This window comes from Haemorhous mexicanus, chromosome 6, assembly GCF_027477595.1.
Source record: "Haemorhous mexicanus isolate bHaeMex1 chromosome 6, bHaeMex1.pri, whole genome shotgun sequence".
Classification (NCBI taxonomy): domain Eukaryota; kingdom Metazoa; phylum Chordata; class Aves; order Passeriformes; family Fringillidae; genus Haemorhous; species Haemorhous mexicanus.
In genome coordinates this window covers 56,717,066-56,738,530 of record NC_082346.1, presented here as the reverse complement: position 1 = coordinate 56,738,530, position 21,465 = coordinate 56,717,066, and the positions used below count along the sequence as shown (strand labels likewise).

The 21,465-nt window shown below is 41.0% G+C and overlaps 1 protein-coding gene across 1 annotated transcript in view; it reads right to left on the bottom strand.

The window, feature by feature from the left end:
* Positions 1 to 21,465, bottom strand: part of KIF26A (kinesin family member 26A) — a 93,780-nt gene that overhangs the window by 28,920 nt on the left and 43,395 nt on the right. The window contains exon 4 of the mRNA XM_059850439.1: positions 18,031 to 18,188. Within this exon, the coding sequence (XP_059706422.1) occupies positions 18,031 to 18,188 (158 nt within the window). The remainder of the gene's footprint in view (positions 1 to 18,030; positions 18,189 to 21,465) is intronic.

Here is a 21,465-nt window from a genome sequence, read left to right as displayed (position 1 = left end):
GTTTTGCCTCCCCAATTCCATTCTTTTGCATTAAAATGGAAAGCTATTAAAAAGACACGCTTTAATGTGCTGAATGATAATGATCCTGCTTTTGAAACATAGAATTTCAAAACATAAAAGATGAAAAAGGAGCAAAAATTAGAACATACAATTAAAATTGTAACATTCTTCCTTGTGAGTAAAAATAGGAACATAATCTGTTTTTTCTGCTATTCCCCATCAGCAGCAACCAAACAATATACCAAGAAACCAAAACAGAAACAGAAACTCTTCCCTGCATTAAAACTCACATGAGAAAATAAAATTCACCCTGCAGAGTGATTATTTTAAGCAGAATAAAATATATCTGTTGGCAAGCACATGCTGAGCAGCTGGGCATGGCAATGAGGATGAAATCTCAGTTCTCTCAAAGTCAAGAAGAGCTTTACCACCTGAAAAAGACACTTGTGATCTGACCCTGACACTGCCAGTAGACTGTCCCTCCACAGATAAATATCATAAAAGCATCCAAATTGTTACCTTATACCATTACTTTGATGACTGTTAGGGCAGCAAAAGCACAGGGTGTCCCACTGCCAGCATCTGGGGACATGCTGAGACCACACTGCTGATGCCAGCAGGTCTTTTGGGGACAAACCACTATTCTGCTCCATACTTGCAACATAAGGCTTGTCACTTTGAACAAATTAGTAAGCATCTTTATAAAATGACTACTTTATATTTTCATCAGGTCTTTCAGCCCAAGATCTCCAAGTACTTTTCAGTGAGATCAAACTGGCACTAGCATCTGTGAAGTATTCTAAGCAACAGACCCATGGAGAAACCAAGGCAATGTTTTGCTGTCATAACAAATTAAATCTAGAACCCCAACCTTGCCATGCATTGTGTCATCATTGTCAGGCAGCCTCTGGCTTAGTCAGCTTAGTAAGCTGATCAGAGAGGGAAACTGCTCCTTTGCTTATATTCATTGTAGGTGAGAAATTACCACCAAGATTAAATGAAAAAATTAATACCAAGAGCAGAAGGTCTGCACAGTTTCTTCCAGATGCACTATTGGCTTCGAGTGAGCAACAGTACAAAAAACTGGCTGTGTCTGAGGAGCAAAACTGGACACTTGAGTACTTGAGTTAAAATTAGACAGCTAGTTAGTACAACAGCAGGACCCTCAATACAGATCTCCAAAATTCCCAGTCCTTTTCTCTCTCTTCCAAAACTTGTGTGGGTGTTAAACTCCTGAACCTTTTTATTTTAACTTCTACAGATGCAGACCCCCTACATGCTTCCTTCTCCCTCTATAAACACTACAGTATTTAGAGGAAGACAAAGATTCGTGTGATGAAAGAATGAGGCTCTAGTTCCAAACTCAGAGGGAGCCCAAAGACACTGTCTTTGGAGGAACAAGTTGGACTTTTGCCTCTGAGGAAAGAAGCAGCTTTTGACTCCTACTGCATCCTGAAACCAGCAGGAACTGCATCCCACAGTGAAGCAAAATACTACAAGCATGGGTTTATACAGAACCTCAGGAGCTTGGTGGCAATGAGAACTGATTTAACTGCCTAAATCTCAAACATTCAGTAGGAAAACATATGCTGAAATAGGACACCAGGAACACAGTTGCACAGCTTCACTGTGGTTGCAGCTGCACATTAAAACTGTAATGCTTCCTAAATTATATGCAGCTTTACTGTGCAGAAAAGAGTCTCTACCTGTTGGTACTGTCATTGTGGAACTCAAGACAGTCATTAGCATCTATCTCCAAGTACCAATTAACAATCCTGCTTATTATTTAATTGTCTTGTTGATTAATATGAAAGATAATGTTTATTTTCTTGTTTACATGCTATGATCCCTTGTTGAAATTATAAAAACTCCTCAAGAGAATGTCTTCAAAGTGCAATCAAGATATACATTAAATCCTGATGAAATAATTACTCCTGCAACAGATCTGGCTGAAGGAGCTCCTCTGGGAAACATACATGAAAGAGAATGAGATACAAAGGACAAATTTACTCAGGAATTGTGTGTTCAAGCAGCTAACTGCTGTTAAGCACTACACTCTATGAGTAACTGCACCCAAAAAGGCCAAGCTAAGCAAAGCATATAAAAAATGAACAGAAAATGCCACTTTGTAGAAGTATAGCATTTCTCAAAATACCTCAGTAGCACATTTGTGGGACGTTTTGATAAGCAGATCCAAGATACTGAATCTGCTACTAATTGCCTTAACTTCTGCACCAAGACAGAGCCACTTTCAAACCAGCTCACTGACAGTGTGTGTAACCTTCCTGCACCTGCACTGTTCAAAGGACAGTGGCATATGCTACCTAAAGCAATTAACTGCTGTAGTGCTGATAAATCCCCTTCCTGTGAGTCTGGAGGGTGATGATTTCACTAAGAAATTTGGCAAAGGGACTGTTGATGTCCATGTGAGATAACAGGAAACTGAAAGCAGAGGACCTGGAGTAGCTGTTGTAGAAAATAATCAGTGCTTTGATGGGCAACCAGCCAACTGCACTAATAATGATGTGTGTGGTTCACACTTAAAAAGCATCTCTTGTCAGGTAACAGGGCACAAAGCTTAATTACAACCTCTCTGTGCTTGAATGCAAGAATGGCTTTGCCTGACATTAAAACAAGGTTATTTCTGGAGTTGGAACACCACAGACAACTTGCAAATGCAGTATCAAACAGCTTGCTGGGTTTGATTTTGTTTGTTGTTTTGGGGTTTTTTTCTAAAAGGGAAAGGGTAAGGATCTAATTGAAAGCATAGGGCAATTCAGGCAAAACAAAACATCACTATCAAACTGTGGACTATGAATATGAACTCAAGTAACAGTCATCCTCAGCTCCTATAAAAAGCACAGTCAGTTCTTTAACAGAAAGCCAGTTGGGCAGCCCCTTTCACATGCTCTGCCTGAGCTCCTGGACAGGCCCAGGCAAAGAGCACAACAGAAACACTCATCAGTCCCTACATGCTTCTTGCAGAACAAACAATACACTTGGCAGCATCCCAGCCACCTACTCATCAGGCCAAAATATAGGCCAAGCTGCTCTGGACATGGGCCCAAATAAATCCAGCAGAATTTAACTTCAGAAACCTCTTTACTTCAGTAAAATACATGAGAGGATGCATTTACATGGAGGCAGTCCTGAGACACTCCAGAATGCCACACTTTCTAGTCCTTATCCAACAACACATTTCTGAATTTACACTGAAGTTTTTAGTTGTGTCTTTTCTCCAGCATTCCTTTTCTCAGGGGGAATTTGTTCCATGGAGAGGTTGCAAAAGCTCTCCTAAACTGGGCCCTTTTTGCCTAGCACCTGAAAGACAGAACTCAAGCTCTTACCAGATCACTTTTTGCAGGGAGCCTAATTTGGTGCCATGTCTATTGCCTGACCTTCTTCTTTTTCTCAAATTTAGTCTTGCACAGGAGGCCCTCACACACACTTTCAGCACCACAATGGGCTGCCTGACCTTGTTCAGTATCAACTTCTGTTTCCTCAGGGAAAACTAGGACCTTTAGGGAATTCTACACAAAATGTAAGCATTGCAGTCATTTGTTTCTCTGGGCACATGCCAAACATTTGTCATAGCTCTGTTAGAGTTTTACACTTTCCACCTATCTTCTCCTTCCCCATTCAGCCTTCACAACCACTCTTCTACAAAACACTCTTACACTCTTGGAAACTAAACCCCACACTCTCATGCTTTTCTTCCAATTAAAGCATGAGAGACATCCATGGATATTGCTTTTACCTCCAACTGTGAGATCTACTGTCTGCATTTTGCTTAACTCTTTCCCTCTTTAATAGAAGATGTCTTTTAAGACACTCTGGAGAGTTCTTTCCTCATAGCAAGGCGTCATGGTAGAAAATAAAACTAATATATGGCACATGCAGGGGCACTCAAATATCAAATGACAAGGGACAGTCTCTAACCTGCTCTTTCCCCCACACGATTTACAGATTACTAGGTTTTCTGCCATGCATGGATGAGACCAGTGAGGAAAATCACAGCCAGATCAATTACATAATGCTCAGCACCTAGGGAACAAGGCTGTGCAACAACAGTAGCTACAAAGCCTGCTCCTTGAAAGAGCCATGCCATTTTTAATTTTAAATTCTGCCTATGTTGTTAGCATGACATTTTGGATATTCTGATGTACAGCAAGCTGCTTCTAGCTTACACTCCCTGCACACATTCTGCACATTATAGCTGTGAAAGTAAACAGCACAATTTAAATCCCTAAAGCACTCCTTCTGAGCATAATTTCTCAAAAAAAAAAGAAAATTAGATTTGAAACTTTCATAACTATGCAAAGTTATAAATTTTTTTCTTAAAACTTTGTGAATTTTATTAACCTTCAGAAGGAAGAAAGCTATGAAACATACTCTGGGACACATACTATAAACGAGTCAACTGAGAAAAAGTCAGAGGACTTAATGGACACAGTACATTTATGGACAAACTGCCACAAGTCAGAAATAGAACTGGGAGTCTTGCTTCCCATTATTAAGCTCCTCTGACAAGAATAATAAAAGAAAACTTCTGCACATTCATTTCAACATGACTCATTAAATATTAACAGTTTTAGTGTTCTTGGCCAGTCTTATCTTTCAGAGATCACTATCATTATTCACATTGTGAAAATGCTGAAGGGCTTCACTGAAAGGGTCAAGGCCAAACCAGTGTACAGTCCAAGCCTTAAATATCCTGAACTCTGGACGTTACACAAGAGTATGCTTACTCAAGACTTTTGGTTTGACCTTGACAGACATCATGGAAGTGATTTTTATCCTGATTCTGAGCCATCTCCTAAGTCTGGAAAATTATGGATGCAGGCTTACACTGAGAACCAGCTGACTTTAAAGCAAAGCTTTCCCAAACTTTCCCAGTTCTCAGCTCAACAAGGCATAAATCCCCCCACATAACCAATATCCCAATCTCTTCCTGCTGCCAACCAGCTCCAAAGGAAGCAGTGGGAAAGTCACAGCCTGTCATCCTATCTGCAGTTCCAGTTATTGTTTCCTTAATCACTCATCAAAACAGGCAACAAATAGACGGATGTCCTACAATACATCCTCCAGCACCCTGTCCCAAGCCTTCCACAACTCACAGGATAAACTTGGTTGGCATTATTATTTTTATTATTGCTATTGCTGTTTGATTTGCAGTTCAAAGATTAGAAAGGTAGCACAATTAAAAAAAAAAATGCAGTTGCTACCCAAAACCCCAAGCAAAATTAAAAACCAACAAGGTTTCTGTTTCCACTAACAGCATTCACCTTGGAAAACATACTGACATCTAAAAACTTCATTTTTAAAGAGAAAACCATGAATGTCTATATACATCATGAAGGTTTGGAAAAGACAGGCACCATCTGTATTTCTAGAGTAAATTTTGTCCAAGAAGCCACTTATAAAGCATATGATAAACTTTGAGGGTGTGTTCTCTTCCTCCCCCAAGCTTACTAGGCTCCTGTGATGGATTTCCAGTTTCTGGAGGACATAACACTTTCCCCACTTTGTATCATTACACATTATTCTGCACCAAACCTTTGTTTGCTTTGCTATCCCAGCAATGCTGCTGAGAAGCACTGCCAGGAAGAACAAACAATTAATGTTCCTTATTTCTGTGTTTTGACTTCCTCAATAAATAATTAGTTCATCTGGATCACAATGCACAGCCTCAAACAATGGCATTTTTATAATGGACGAGGGTAATAAAGTTTCAATAGAAACCCATTATTCTGAAACATGCCAAAATGTCAAACCATATTTAATATTTTGAGGATGTTACCTCACCAACACTGTGAGAGCAAGTATCTCCAATTCGAGACAAAGTTCATGCCTTGCCTCATGCACGTAGCATAATCTTGCAATTCAGACTTGAATTTCAGCCTCTCACTTTGACCTTGTAATTTTCTCTTACTATCTCTTATTAAAATCAGCAAGGCAGAAATAGAAATCAGCAATGTTGACATATGAGGAACATCACCGTCTCACAGTTTTTTACTAGACAGTTTTTAACTACTCTTACTCTTAGAAAATTCACATCTCATGTCTCCCATTTCTTATTTTTTTCCCCCACCTCACCAGCAGACCTGCAGAGGAGCTTATTTCCATCTCCTGCAGCAGCTGTTACCTGGATGAAAACCATTCCCACCCTTCTCTTTTCAAATTAAGAAGTCCCAGTCCTTCCAACCTCTCCTCACAGGTCAGGTTTCCTTGATTTCTGACCATCCTCACTGCCTGTCCCCAACTCTACTCACAACTTCATGAAGTATGGAATAAAGGCTTTGTGCATCAGTGAGCAATAATCAAGGCTCACCTGAATTCAGGCACAGTGCAGACCAAGCAAAGCCACTTTGGGATAAACTCAAAACAATCTCCAGAAGATGAGAAGCTAAAACAAACCTGCAAGGTATGCCTGACATCAGAAGAGCTCCCTCATGCTGTAGAGACCCAAGAGGTGGTCCCTCCACTCAGCTGTTTATTAACTTAACAGAAGCAGCCCCTCTAGTCCATCTAGAAGCATTCAAGCAATTTGCATGCAGGTATGCAAGAAGAAATTTTCATCACACTTCTCTGTAATTTTTCCCCAAGTTTAAGAAACATCAAAGGGCAGATCCTCACAAGCACTGACAATTGCACTCCAACCATTTTTCCTGCTCTCCCAAACCAGTGGCTTCTGAGGTTGCTTCTACAAAATTGTCACTTCATGTTCTCTTCAGCTTGTAGATTTAAGACATTTTTCTGGCCAAAGAACATTGCTTCAGCAGCCAGAATCAGTGCTCAGGAACTGAATTTTTTATATATATATAGATAGATATATAAAAATATATCAGAATAGCAGCTAGTCACAGCAGCCTGCCACATACCATTCCAGCTCTGCTCACTAAGGATGTTAAACAAAGCAAGAGCAGATGAACATATTGCTGCACTTCCACACTTGCTGTTTACAGCTGTACCATATGACAAACTGCTGAAAACCTGTGTAGGTTTATCTTTAAGTAAGCAAGACTGTCAACACGTAATACAGAAATATGTCAGTTCCTGGGCTGCACACTGCATGGATAGCTGTGCACTGAAAATACAACTACCTGAATGTCAGCAATATTTCCCCACTCTGTTTCATGAGCTAACTGAGCTAAAGCAGGCAGAGCCACATCAATCTAAGCTCACTCCTTAGGCAAAAAAAAAGTTGGACTTATTTGCCAGCAAGACACAGATGCATGAAATAGTTTGAGCAAAATAGAATTCTTGTCTCATTTGTATTCTGTCAAGAAAAAGTAAGAAAGACATTTTTAAAACTACAAAGCAATGCACCTGAAACAATGGTGCTAACTAGCCCTTCACTACAGAAGTAACACTGAAATTGATTACTTAAAATTTTGCTTTGCAGTATCAGCTCCTGGCGTACAAAAATCATTCTGCTCATTCAGGCTGCTCCAGGGAAGAGGTAGATGTATTTGCAAGTGGAAAAGATGAGAGATAAAATACATGACATGGCTTGTCTGAAACTCCAGATTCATACAAATATCTGACAGGAAAGAGAAGGACCCAAAGAGGGGAAATTCACTATCTCCATGTTCCTGATTGCATGCAGCAGTCTGACTACAAGTTACCATCTGTGAATACAATGCCTTCTTTACAATAAAAGCTCTGAGGTGGGTTACATTTTCCTTTTACCTTCCTTTGACCCAACACACCATCCCCACAGATATACCTTTCTCATCAATTCCAGATCCCTCAATTCCATATTTTATTGCACATCTAAAAAATCCACAGAGGATCCATTCCCACTTCAGCTGGGTTTTATTTCAGATACTTAGTCAAAGGCTTGACACCTATACTGCCAAGCAAATAACTTCTCAGGGGGGCATTTACTTATTCCTACTGTTAGTGAGTTAAATGGTCACTGACAGCACTAAATGATGCAGTGGAAATCATCCAAGTACAGAAAGTGGTTTGCCTACACAATGAGTATTTTTAAACAGAGGAGGGACACATGGGCTTCTAAACCCAGGGTTACTATGATTTATTTAACTGACATCAGTTCTGAAGTGATACTTCTCAGAGGTATAACAGGCTGATATTGCAGTGCCCTTTAAAATAGCACTTAGCAGGAAAATTTGAGATGCATATTTTTCCATCACTGCAGATGGAGAGATCTGACTATTTCTGACCCAAAGACGGTAACTTCAATTTTCAGTAAAAATGAGCAACTCCTGAAGACCTGCTTGAGACACATCATCAAACAATATTCTGAAGCTTGCCCTGAAGTCCAGAAAGCTTCACTAATAACATTTAGATTAGATTTATTATATGCTGATTAACATCCATCGAGTCCTTTCCTCCAGAGGGCAAGTGCTTCTTAATAAGTGAGCTCCAACACTGAGGACACAAAAAGCCAAACAAAGCAGAAAGCAAACCCAACAGCAGCACTAACTACTGATGAGCGAGATACTGGCTAAGCTTTTTGAAATGTCCTGCCAAAAGAAACAGTTTCCATACTCCAGCAGGAAGGATGAAGGGAGTTTCAGAAAGCCAAAATTCAGTATTTCATAGAGAATTAAAAAGTAGCATCAGAGTAATCCTGCAGTTGATCAAGCACTGCAGCTATAGTGCTGGTGCATTGTTTTGGCTTGACATTTTATTTTTGCAATAAATGATAATGTGGGATGTCTTGTTTTGCGACAAGCACAAGCAAGCGAAGCAGTTCAGCTCTGAAAAGAGACAGTGACACTTCAAAGTCCATCTGCCCTGCAAACCACATCCTGCACACCATAAACTGAATGTTAGAGTGACTCCAGGTTAGCCACAAAAACCAAATACTCAATTAACTATCAGTCTGATTTAAAACTATTTCACCTGCTGTCTTAACAATGGTTTTAAAATAGTTAAATATGTTATTGGAAGAGTCTGAACGTCACTAATAAAGTTGTAAAAACAGGTGCAAACTGTCAAATTACATCCCCACAGGAAAGTCACCATTATCATTTTACCTATGGAATGCTCCATTCCCACTGCAGAAAACCCACCAGTGCAGCTGCCACTGCTGCCAAGCTGAGGAGCCCCAAATAACGGAGTCAGAGCAAGCGCTGGTGTTCAGGAGTCCAGGAACCAAAAAAGCAGGCAGACTGGGAGGGCTGGGCTGAGGGGAAGGCAGGAGAAGTGCTCCTCTTGACAAGCTAGGAAGGGCAGAAAGAAAGGAAAAATCCAAGGGGAAAGAGAGACGCTGGTAGCTAGGCAGCTGTGAGATTCCATACACTCAGGGAAACAGAATAATCAAGTGCATTCAGTTAGGGAGGAAGGAGAAAATAAAGGGTCATATAAAAAAAAAGAAGGGAAAAAACACCCAACTAAAATTAAGGGGTAAAATATTAAGTCCAGGTGAGCAGAAGATCCAAGAGAGGACAAAGTAAGAAGAAATATCTGCACGACTCCAGTCAGGTACTTCAGATCTTTTTCCTAGTTTAAAATCCACTGACCACTATTTATGACCATAAATAAATGCAAACCTTGGTAGCTCTGAAGGCATAGATTCTCCCCTACTTGTAGGCACATCTGTTTTTTAAATTATTCTTATTTTCTCTTCCTCATGGGCATCAAGAATGCCTCAGTACATAGAGCTAATCCAAGACCCAACTACTGCCACTACTGTCTGCACTGAACCACCCACAGCAGCTCAAAAAGTCACCACATCTCCTGGGAGGGCTGCCTCTGCTGCTCCAGAACCTCTTGTATCATCATTTATCAAGGCACTCAGGGCTGACAAAAATCAGGCTTCCTCAGGTGTGGCCTCAAATTATAAAGATCTTTAAGGTATTTGGTCAGCAGAAAACACTGAAAATGCTTTTTGTGCCCCAGTTCTGCTTCTGCTCTTGAGCTGGAGTTAAGACCTAGAACATCCTCTCCAAAATCCTGACCTCGTTACATAGTCCCCATATTACTCGATCCATTTTCCCTCTGTTTTCTTTCCCCCCCCTTTTTTCTGCCTCTTCCTTTTCATATTTCTTGCCAATCTGGTTGGCACCACGTTCCCTCCTTGCTTTACTCTGCCACCTCCTGCACAGTCCAACCTGCTCCCACACAAGTCCTAGAGCCTGTGCTATCCAACAGAGGGTTGCCCTTCCAAACACCTCCCTGACACTGCTGTCTTGCATGATCTCTCCCATGATCCCTAACACTCCATACAGGAGCTTGATCTTCCAAGGCAATGACTCACAGATGCCCAGTCCTGCTTCACCACCCAGTTCCCTCTGAGACTCTGTCAAACCCTCACCATGGGCTCTCCACCTCGGCTGATCATTCAGTGCCTCCCCCCTCTAAACCAACAGGCAAACCCTGACCCCAGATCTGCTGGCCTTTGGGACCCTTTCATGCTCTGCACAGAGTTCTAACTCAGCACTATTCATGTCCAAACTCCTCTTCTCTCAGCTGCTCCAGGTTGCTCACCTCTCCCTTTGCTGAAGCACAGCTCAGTGTCTCATCTCTGCCCCATCAGCTCACAGCAGCACAGATGAGCTTTTCCTAGCAGGGAGCCTGGCTCAGCACACACCAATAATGCAGTGTGTAAATGCATGATGCTGTATTAGCAGTGATACCAGTAATGATGTTCTGCTGTTAAACATGCTGTCCTGAGAGTCATTTGTGCTTCCAAGAACAAAGCCTAATAAATTCAGGCTTATCTCCTAATTTATCCTCCTCACGGGCTAACGTGAAATGGGATATACCTAAAGCACACACTCTTTGTTTGTCCTTAATCATAGGCAGTATTATGCTGCCACAGCAACTAGGAAAGCTTAAGCTGCCCTAAGTGACACAGGATACTGCACAAAGCCTCACCCCCTGCCCCATCCCCTGTCCCCACACCACACTGGGAGCCGTGTGGGTCACGTCTGCTCTCTGGGGACAGGCAGCAGCCACATTCCAGCAGCGTGGCACGGCACAGGCGAGACAAGGCCAGCCCCTGGTGACACCTGCTCCCTCTCCATTTGCACATCCTGCTCTCCCTGGCTTCATGCAGAGAGGAAAAAGGGGATGGGAGGACATCCCCTCTCCAGCCCCACATATCCCCCTGCAGGGATCAGGCTGCTCCAGTCCTCTCCTCTAAATCCAGAGTAAGGACTCATTAAGGGGGAAACATTAATTATGTATCTGGCTGCCCCTGAAACATCTGTATGCTCCACTTCACCTGCACATCCACAGCTCTCCCTCAAGCTGCAAACTTCTCAGCCACCATTCCTGAGCAGTGACCAAATGGTAGCAAGAGAAAGTGGGGCTTTTGGGGCATTTAGCAAAGAATGGATGGTGCACTGAGGGGCTGCTGGGCTGCATTCATGCCATCACATCCCTGAGGAGCCCTGCAGCTCCTATCATACTGCTATGGCACTGTGAAACAGGGACAAACCATGCACAGGGTTTGAGTGTATCTGCCAGCAAAGCAGCCCTAAGCAGGAAGGGCTTGAACCCCACTTTCTGAGGTCACTACTTCAAATTAAATTTTCCCACATCACATCAACACAGGATTTCTTGGGCGGGGGTTATGCTTACTGAAGAAGCTTTAACAAGTGACTCTGCTTCTTCTTTTGACCCATGATTCATCAAGAATTTACTGTGGTTACCTGCAACTACAGCAGGGATTTCTGTTTCAGCCTCACAGACTAGCTTAACTACCACAGGTCAGCACAAAAATCTCTAACTCAGGATCCAATGAATCACAGATTTTCTTCACCTTTTGATGAACTACTACTTACTCATAACCCAGTTATTCATGTTATCTGTCAAAGAGGTTTAATTTGTGCCAGCTCTACACAAAGCCTGGATACCTGTGCACCCCAGCAGGGAACTGAGCAGAAGTTTACAGCTATTAAATCCAGGGAGCTGTGAACTACATTATGAGCTTAGAAGAAATATAATTCTTGCTTTTAACAGGACAGAGAATGACAGGCTGAAGTGATTTACCTAGAAACATCTTAAACATGGCAACTTATTAAGAAAAATATGTTCGTCTTTTTTCTTGCTTTTTTCCCCTGCATTAAATTCTGAAAGTCCTGATAGTCATGGAATAATCAGGTTTAACAGGTTAGCAGTAATATATGCCTCAAGTGTTCCTAATACATCATAATCTTCTTTCACAGAATTTGCATCACTGTCAAACTGAACTACTGATTTTCAGTTGATGCTTTTAACATGTTTCTATGGTTACTTTCCAAGGTCGCATCAGAAAAGCCTGAACAGCAGTTCAGAAAGACAAAAGGCATTTTTGCATCTTTCACCATATTAAATAATGTATGAAAGTTAAGGCATCCACAAGGAAAAAAAAATCATAAAAGATAGGTTCTGAGGTTATTTTCTTTGCAACACTTTGAAGCACAGCAAAATCAATACCTCTACAAAAGCTTTCAAGATGGGACTATTTGACTAATGTTCCATATGGTACAAAATGCTAGAGAACACATTTTAAGTTTAGATCTATATGCACAAGCCTATATGAACTGCATGAATGGACTTTAAAGCAAAATGTGGACATCTAATTTGCTGCCAGCAGCTTCATCTTTTAAATCAGGCACCGAGGCATTGTCTCAGTGTACTACATTTAAAAGATGCAAAACTAAAACTGAAAAAAATGAAGTAAAACCAGTAATGACAAGCTTTATTATTTTCACCATTTCTTATTCAAAGCCACACAGATTTCATCTGTCCCCTAAATGTTACAAATTTTGACTAGCATAATGAAAGCTTGTACATAAAATATCTGAATTCTCTGCCTACCCCTACACTAGATCAGAGTTTATTGGAACTAATTGAAGTGTCTAAGGCTTGGAACAAAAACACATTAGTCATTTAGTGGTTGTGCTAATATTGCTATGCCTTTCCTGCAGTTTCATTAGATACAAACTGCTTCAATACCCTAATCATATGCTCAGTCACAGCACAATCAGGACACAGAGTACTGACAAGCTGTCCCACCATGCCTAAAGCTGATAAGGTGTCTGCTCTATGAGTAACCTCAATTATTGACTGTATTTTATGGTCAATCTAATGACCAAATGCTTATCAGTGAACCATCAGGTGCCTGTAATAGGATAGTGACCCTTAGTTTATATGTACCATTACTGCTCATTAGTGAATAATTAGATTCTTTAATCCAAATTCACAGGCATTAAAATATGATGGAATATCCTGACTCCAGTAAAAGACAACTACGCTTATTTTAACTCTTCAGATGTTCAATTACATTACTCAGAGATTGTATATTTTGTTAAGAAAATCTGCTTTCAAAAAGCATAGCATGTGCAATGTTTTATATCATGCCTAAATTGACACAGCTTTCCCAAACATGCAGGAGGATGACAAGAGAGGAAAGATAACAGGTGTGATTCACCACTGTGATTCTCTGGATTTATTATCTCAAATGGTTTTAATTCTGCAAAGCCTAGCAACATCACAAATAATTTAGAAACCTGAAAACTAGTGAGTGCTATGTTTGGAAGATTAATTTTTCAAACAAAAGCAGGTGGATACAAGGGAAAGGAGTAGCAACTACACAGTTATTTCCCCACTTCAAAGGCACCAGTCCCACAACAGCAAATGCAACCGTGTCAGCAAACCAGTTTGAAAAGATCAACATCAAATAAGGTGAGAATTTTAGAAGAGGGACCAAATGCAGTTTGTCTTCTGCTCAAGGCTGTTCAGAGTTGCTAGCTTAGTTTTGATTCCTCCTTGCTGCCCTATCACTGCTCAAATCTTCCTTCCAGCTTGTGCACTGAGGGCAGGTGCCCCTGCTCCAAACAGCACACCCCAGCCGGCTGCACAGCCACTGCTGCCACCACTGTCACCAGCCACCAGCAGGCGGAAATGGCACGTTAATGGTGACAGCTTTGATTTATTGGGGGTCTGGATTCTTCTCCCAAGGGAGTGGTATTTTCTTTTTTGTCAGAGAGCCCATTAACCTGTTCCCAAGGGCATGCCCATTCTCCTCCTTGCTGCCCTTCTCCTGCCTGATCTTGGGAACACCATTTCCTGCCTTCCCCCGCTGCTCGCGTGACAAGAAAACCCAACTTTGCTATAAACCTTATTACAGCTCTATAACAAAATATGCCAGTATTTACTTAGCTGCAAGCACAGCCCACAGAAGGGTCCTACAACTATCTCACATATTTTCCCTTAGTAATATAAAGTTTGTTCAGGTTCCTTATACAAAAAACCCACCTGGAAACAGGTGTAAAGTGTGGAGCACTAGGCAAGGCACAGTTCATGCCCCACCAAGGGACAAAGCCAGCTGCATTCTTCTTAAATCTGAAGAATGCAAGAATAAACTTCTCTTGAAATGTAAGGGTGAACTGGGAGTCTCTTCACAGCCATCCATGAACCTAAGCTGTGCTTTTTGCCCTGGCTTTCTCGTTCTGCCAGTGACCTACTGAGAAGCTCCATTTTCTGCTAAATCCTCTGGTAACACAACCACTGAGTAATGTCTGGCAATTTGCTTGTGTGACACAGTCAGATGTTAATCAAAGCTTTCCTCCTTCTGTGACAGATCACAGTGAGGAAAAAAGCTTAAAACTGATTTAATTTCTTAATACGCTTCTGTCTGCTGTCTTTAATATTTGGCTTTGATTTCGAATACTTAGTGCTTCTCTGCATTTCTTGGTAATGAATAAAATACTTTTTTTTTTAAGCAGAACATAATTAAGCTTGAAGAAATTAAATATGACATTCAAACGAGAAAGAGCTTTGGATGAATATGTAGATTTGTGCTGCACATATGCTTAAAAAATCAGTGCATTCCCTGCAAAGAATATCTTAAAGATACTCATTTTAACCATGGGGACCTCTTATAACCAGGTATCCTTTTTGTTGTATCTCTTAGCTAATCTTTTCCAGGTGAGGACATGAACTCTTTGTCCTGTCTTCAGAGTTTGTGACCTTACAAATACAAAACTGATTCTCATCAAGGAACAAACTGGAGTAAAAAAAAAAAACAACTAACCAAAAAAATCCAGCATGGATCTCCCTTCCCAGGCACAAAACAGTCCACAAGCAAGAGTGTAAGGGTGTTATTTCAGCAAACAGAAACTCCAGTTTTAATGTGAAAAAGGTATTTTTTTGTGGCCAGGAAACCATGTCACAACCCAAAAGCTAGTTGTGCTAGGACCTGTACAAACACAGTGAATGCTGTTTCATGAAAACTAAGATTGGAATACTTTACTTTATTCATTTGGGAAAAAACCCCATATCTAGTGTTGCTGTGGCTCAGGAAATCACAGATGCAGTTTCCACAAGCACCCTATGAAGTCTTTGTCTTCCAAAGTAACTAATCCTGCACCCAAATACACTGGACATTAACATATAGGCATCCTTCTGCCTAGAGACTTTATTCCTAAGGCAAAGCAGCCCTTTTAACAAGCCCAAGTTTCAACCACAGCTCCTCTTACAAAAGGAGAATGTAAACAGTTGAAGCCCTCAGAAGACTTGGTCAAAGAGAGGCCAATGATTTGCAAAAAAATAAATATATGTGTGTCTGTGTGGTGGTCAATATATTAACTGCATTTATTCCAGGAGAGAACAAGAAATAAATCTGCCAGGCTCTGTATAACGTGAGTAACACCGACCTTGCTATGAAGTTCAGGTTTCAAGGGGCTGAGGAGTCTCAGTATGGAAAAAAAAAACAGCAAATACAATGAATGGGGACTACAGCATGACACTACAGCCATGACTCTTCTTTCATCTCCAGGTGCTTCTTGAGAGAGGATTAGCTGAACAGAGAGATGAAGGAGAGACAAGTGAATGCTGCTGCAAAAGAGTCAAGGCAGGGATGACCTTCTTCCTCAACAAGTTTGAGGCTGGATGGTGCAAAGGGAAGGAGACAGGAGTGGAAGGGTTGAAGCAAAGAAGCCTGAGAGCCCATTTCTGAACAAAATCCCCCAAACTGGTGATATCCTAATATCTGTGGCTCCTGGATAAGCCATTTCTGCCAGTATCTGTGTCGTCTCTCACTCATCCTTGAGGATTTCCTCCTCTTCCTTTCCCCTCCTGCTGAGAGGACTTCATGGCTTGAGGGTGGAGGACTCAGCATGGAGACTTTGATCCATTAAGGCCCCAATGGCAGAAGAGTCAAAAGAGAAGGAACAGTGGGAACTTCTCCTGTGGTTATTGCCAAAGTTGGGTGAGCAGCTTGGCCATGCCCTTGTATCCATCTGAGAATCTGCTCAACCTATCTACAATTCCAGGGATCAATGATGGATCTCTCTCCCCCACAAAATCATCGTGAGATCCTCTTTTTCTTGTGTTTCAACAACAACAGAATAAGAAACAAAAGTGCTTTGTGCACAAAAATTTCCATCAGCTCTGTCCATCAGTTAAAAAATTCAAGAGAATCAATTTTGAGTATAGGAAACATGGGTAGGGAATAGGCAGTGTACTAATGGGGATTTAAAATGCTCTAGCTAGCACAGAGCTGCTAAAGCTATAAAATTCTGATTCACTCAAGGCAAAGACAGATTCATGAGAAGCAATTAGGGCCTGATCCAACATACAGTGATGTCATTTGCAGTCTTGTTGCTGACTTCAAGAATCTTTGAATTAAGTCAATGACACACACCTCACAATAAAACTTGGAGTTTTGCTGACCAGTGACAAAAGCATCACTGAGAGAAAATATTTTGGGTTTTTTTTATACTATTAGGCACTTTTTATGTCTTTCTCTCAGTATCAAGGGAGGTATTTTATTTTCTGAATTCCCCAGTGAAAGGGAAAAATTTTTGCATTTTCTTATGACATACAAATTAACATTGAAATAAATCCAAAGTAGATTAAGCTAAAATCATACCCACAATATGAAATACGTAACAAAAGCTGTTCTGCAGTCCTAAATATTTTTGAAAGGATGCATCTGTCCTTGCTTGGGTCATTAAACAAGAAAAGAAATGTCTGAGCTTCTCCCTTTACCTTTCTTTTCCATTCCCACTGATTATTTCAGATACCTATCTTTGAATGAAACAAATCATCCTCTGCAGGCCACCATCCCTCTGTGTTGACTTTAAAACCTTAGCACAGAGACAATCCCCTAACTTACACAGAGTGCTCTTGGGGCAGTCATTTCCCAACCTCCTGTGTACAGACAGACTGTGACACGCAGGCATTTGACATTTCAAATCACTGTACCACATTATTTTAAAAAAACACAACTTGGAAAGTGAAGCTCTTTCTGAGGTCAGGTTGTAACTTACAGTAAACATCATTTATTTAACGGTACAAAACATCTTAAAGAGCAATGAAAAGGAAACAATACAATTACCATTGTGATTACATTCTTCGAGGGATTCTCAGTGCATAACTTTTACTTTAGTGCCATTCACAGACATAAGCTTTTCAATATTGTCTCAAAATATGTTCAGTTCAGAATTAAAAAAGGAGCTGGAATGCAAGTACAAAGCCCTCAGTTTTGTTAAGTACCATCTGCTTGACAGTGTATTACATTTAATCAACATTGCTAATTACAACAAACATCCAAACAAAACTAACTAATTTTTGTTATAAGACACCAGAATGGAAAAAAAAAAGATTGTTGTGGGCTATTGCTAAAAGAAGAATGTCAAACTGTTTTAACTGTTTCTACCAACCATGGAAAAACTTTTATTTGGACACATAGGCCATGCTACTGAATAAAAAAATACCCTTTTTTATAATCTAGATCTGAGTGAAAAAACTTGTTAATTCAGCTTTTGCTCCAAGGAAACCTACAGAATAGCAGACTTGTGGTGAAGATGGCCATTAAGGACCAGACAAAGCCCAACACAGGTTTCCTTGGGTTTTTGGTCAATAGATGTTCCAGGCCCCCAGAGAGAGAATCCAGGTGTCCCCACCCCATCCCTGCTCTCCAGCGGCAGCAGAAAGCCACAGCCATGACCAGGGCATCAACTCCACCCCTCAGCAACCAGCACCTTGGCAAAGACTGAAAAACATTTCCCAGCTGTCTGAAGACCCACGAGCAGTTATGGAAAGCAGAGAAAGAGGAACTACCTTATGAAGAAGGAGGCTGCAGCCGAGGTCCCTGCCGAGACCGCAGCCGGAGCCACCGCGCTCTGGGGCGCTGCCGTGCCCGCGGGGTCGGAGCTGGGCTGCCCTGAGCTGAGCTGAGCACTGGGAACATCTCGGCCACTTTCTGGTGCTGCTTCTCCCTGATAAAAATAAAAACATACGTAGAGGTTAGTACACTTTAATACATGGCCATGACAGGGAAAAACTTCCCACAGCACTTCCAAAGCGACTCTTTGCAAGGGTGAAGGCGAAGATCAGCGGCAGGTGAGGAGTGATACAGGTGGACAAGTGTACCACAGGAGGTTCAAAACCACGACTGCCAGGGAGGAGCAGAAAAACACAGAGAACCTTTGTGAGGAGTAATGCACAGTGAAATAGTTTGACAGGCATGAAGAAATGGAAAACGATAAGCAGAACCCTTTTGTTTTACAGTGCTATTTGGGAGCTAGCAGAACTGTTTATCTGGCTCAGTTGTGACTGTCAAGAATTATTTCTCAGTGGCACATCACCTACAAGACCTATCTGTTTAGGAGGAACTAACCAAACAGTCACACTTGTAATATGTTTCCACATGAATAACCCCAAGAACTAAATAAAAGAAAATTGATTTTTTTAGAAAAATATATACAGCCCTGGTTTTCAGTATTATTTTTCTTAGCAGCACAAGTGTACAACACTTTTCTCCTGCAAACCATTTTAGTGGAAGAACAGGAGAGACTGGAGATGCATCTTCTCCAGCATAAAGCATTTGCAGCGTCTGAGACACAGTTTGGAAGGGGGTAATTGCTTTGAGATTTTGCCAAAATTTTAGACATCTGTATTGTGAAATTGTGTCAGGATTATATCTTTATGCTTAGGCCACCGACTCTTTCAAGTACTGAGTTCAATTAAGCCCCATCAGTCAAATGCTCATTGACAGTGCTGGGAAGCCTCCTTTTCGGAAGAACCTGCTCTCTGTCTGGGAGTCCTGAAGATTTAATTAAAGATGACACCAAAATAAATATTTGTCAAAAGAGTTAATTGCTTCATGTATGATAATATATGATGTTTCTGTCATCTGAAATACTACTTTGACATTTCCAACTAATTAGCTAAAATAGATTCCAGGAAAGGAAACAGCCTTGTAATGAAGCACAAGCACAATTAGGTACTTCCTAGGATGCGACCAAATTTTAAATTTTGAGCTTCCATAGATCATGCTTTACAACTATAGATATGCAGACATGGCAATAGGGCACTCCCAGTTACATACACACCCTCAATTTTCTCATACACTGACAATGCAAATAGAGATTTTCTCATGAGAACTGAGGCAACTCGGTTATTAGGTACCAAGGAAAAAAACTTTGCCAGCCAATTAGGGCTCAACTGGTGCATGAAAGCCTGTCTGGAGTTTCATCTGGACTCATTCCTATAGGTTGAGTGCTGTCTTCCCAGTTCCCAACAAAGTCAATAAGAAAAAAGTGCACCCAGCTCTTCTGAAGGTCTGCTCTTTCAAGATTAGTCCTATTATCAGTACTATGGAGTGGCTGAGTAATGCTTTAGCATAGAGTGCTACACAAAAAAAAGCAATTTATAGAGCTGACCAAAGGGATCGGAGGCTGAGACACAGAATTCATTCATGCAGATTAACTTAATCCTAGTGAAGCTACTCATGCTAAAAGCCAACCTGGAAACTTTGAACAGCCCTCTGCAAAAACTTTCACTTTGTAATACAGGAATCTCATGAGATCAGATTTCTCTGTGATGAAAACAGAAAGACCAAGCACTGCTAGAGATCAAGACAGGCACAAAAGAAATGGTGTCAAAGAAAAAACTACTTTAAAAAAGGGAGTTTGACTGTCCATCCTATCCATGATCTACTGGCAATGACAGCCAGGAACAGAGAAGCTTGGAAAAGGATCAGATCCACTCACATGGTTAATTGCTTATAACTAAGTGATGGAGTAATGAACCTTGAGGGGGTCGATAACGCAGGTATTTGATCATTAATGCACTGAAGCAACAAATGTGTGGTCTTGACCTGTACCAGTCACAGAAAGAATATGGCACATGGAACAACACACAGGCGGGTAAAATCCAGTGTGACATCTGAAATCCAGAGTTACATGAACTGACACAAAGTGCTGACAGCAAGTGGGGCTTATATGGATTCAGCAATTTACAAACTAAAAAATCTACACCACAACCTCTGGAGGCAGCACATGGAGCCTACAGAGTGGCACACCAGGGACACTGCCATGCTCAGCAGCAGTGGCATGGGGGCCAGCCAGAGAAGGACCTGCAACCCCTGGCAGGATAACATCTGTGTCTGAAGAGTCCCCCATGTTCTGCCAGGGAGACAACCATAACCCTCTGCCACAGAAGCTGCTGTCTCAGAGTCGAAATTACAGACTCAAGTCAAATTCCCAAGACAAATTTTTTCACTCACTTTCAAACAAGGGCTATACTAGACAGGAGACCTTGACATAAAGAAAGTTGTGTTCAAGAAACATTTTGAAAAAAAGACAGGAAGAGCAACATGTTTCTAACCAATCACACTAATTAATGTATAATCTAAATGAAGGCATGATCTAAAGCTAAATATGAAATCTTTAGAGTTAGCACAAAACTTCATTGCATTTTACAGCAAAGTGTAACAGACTTGTAAGAACTGACTGGAATCTGTTAATAGATCAATTCCTGTAAAAGCTATTCACACTTAAAAATATAAGCCATGTGTAACACACATTCCTTTTACACCACTTTTTTATTTCTATGAGAAGTTAAAAGCCTACATTTCTAAGAGACTGATGATTGTGGACATACCAGGCATGTAACTTGAAATACCCAAATCAAACCTGATATTTCAGATGGCAGATGGTTAATATGCTTTCCAAATCCACGTATCTAAGTTGGATAAATCGCTGTTCCCACATTAAACACATTTGAAAACTCAAAGTGTAATTTCTTTTTCTGTAAGTTTTATTCTCAGCTTTGTGTGAACATAAAAAGAGGATGAGGGGAAGCCAATAGGAAGGCATTGACTCTCGTAAAAGAACAAGAAGTGGAGGTATACAAGATAAAATCATCAGAAGACTACTGCAGAAGACAACCCATTTAATATTTATGGTCTTCAGCTACCCAATCAATATTAAACACAGAGGTAAGATCAGTTTTGATGCAGGATGAGAAGCTGAAAAACATCAAAAGTTCTTCCAAGTTTAGGATTCATTTCAAGGACTGTTTGCACCATCCAAAGGTGACAGGATTTTCCAGCACAGCCACATGTAGCTCTCCTTGAGAAGTTACATCTCTCAGGTGATGAGGAAGGCTCAGGTATGAGGAAATTTGTCAGGTCCAGGTCATTTACCCTGAGACAAGAGAACTGAAGGCAAGTAATGGGACCCTCCTGGGCCTGGACACTCCAGTTTGCCA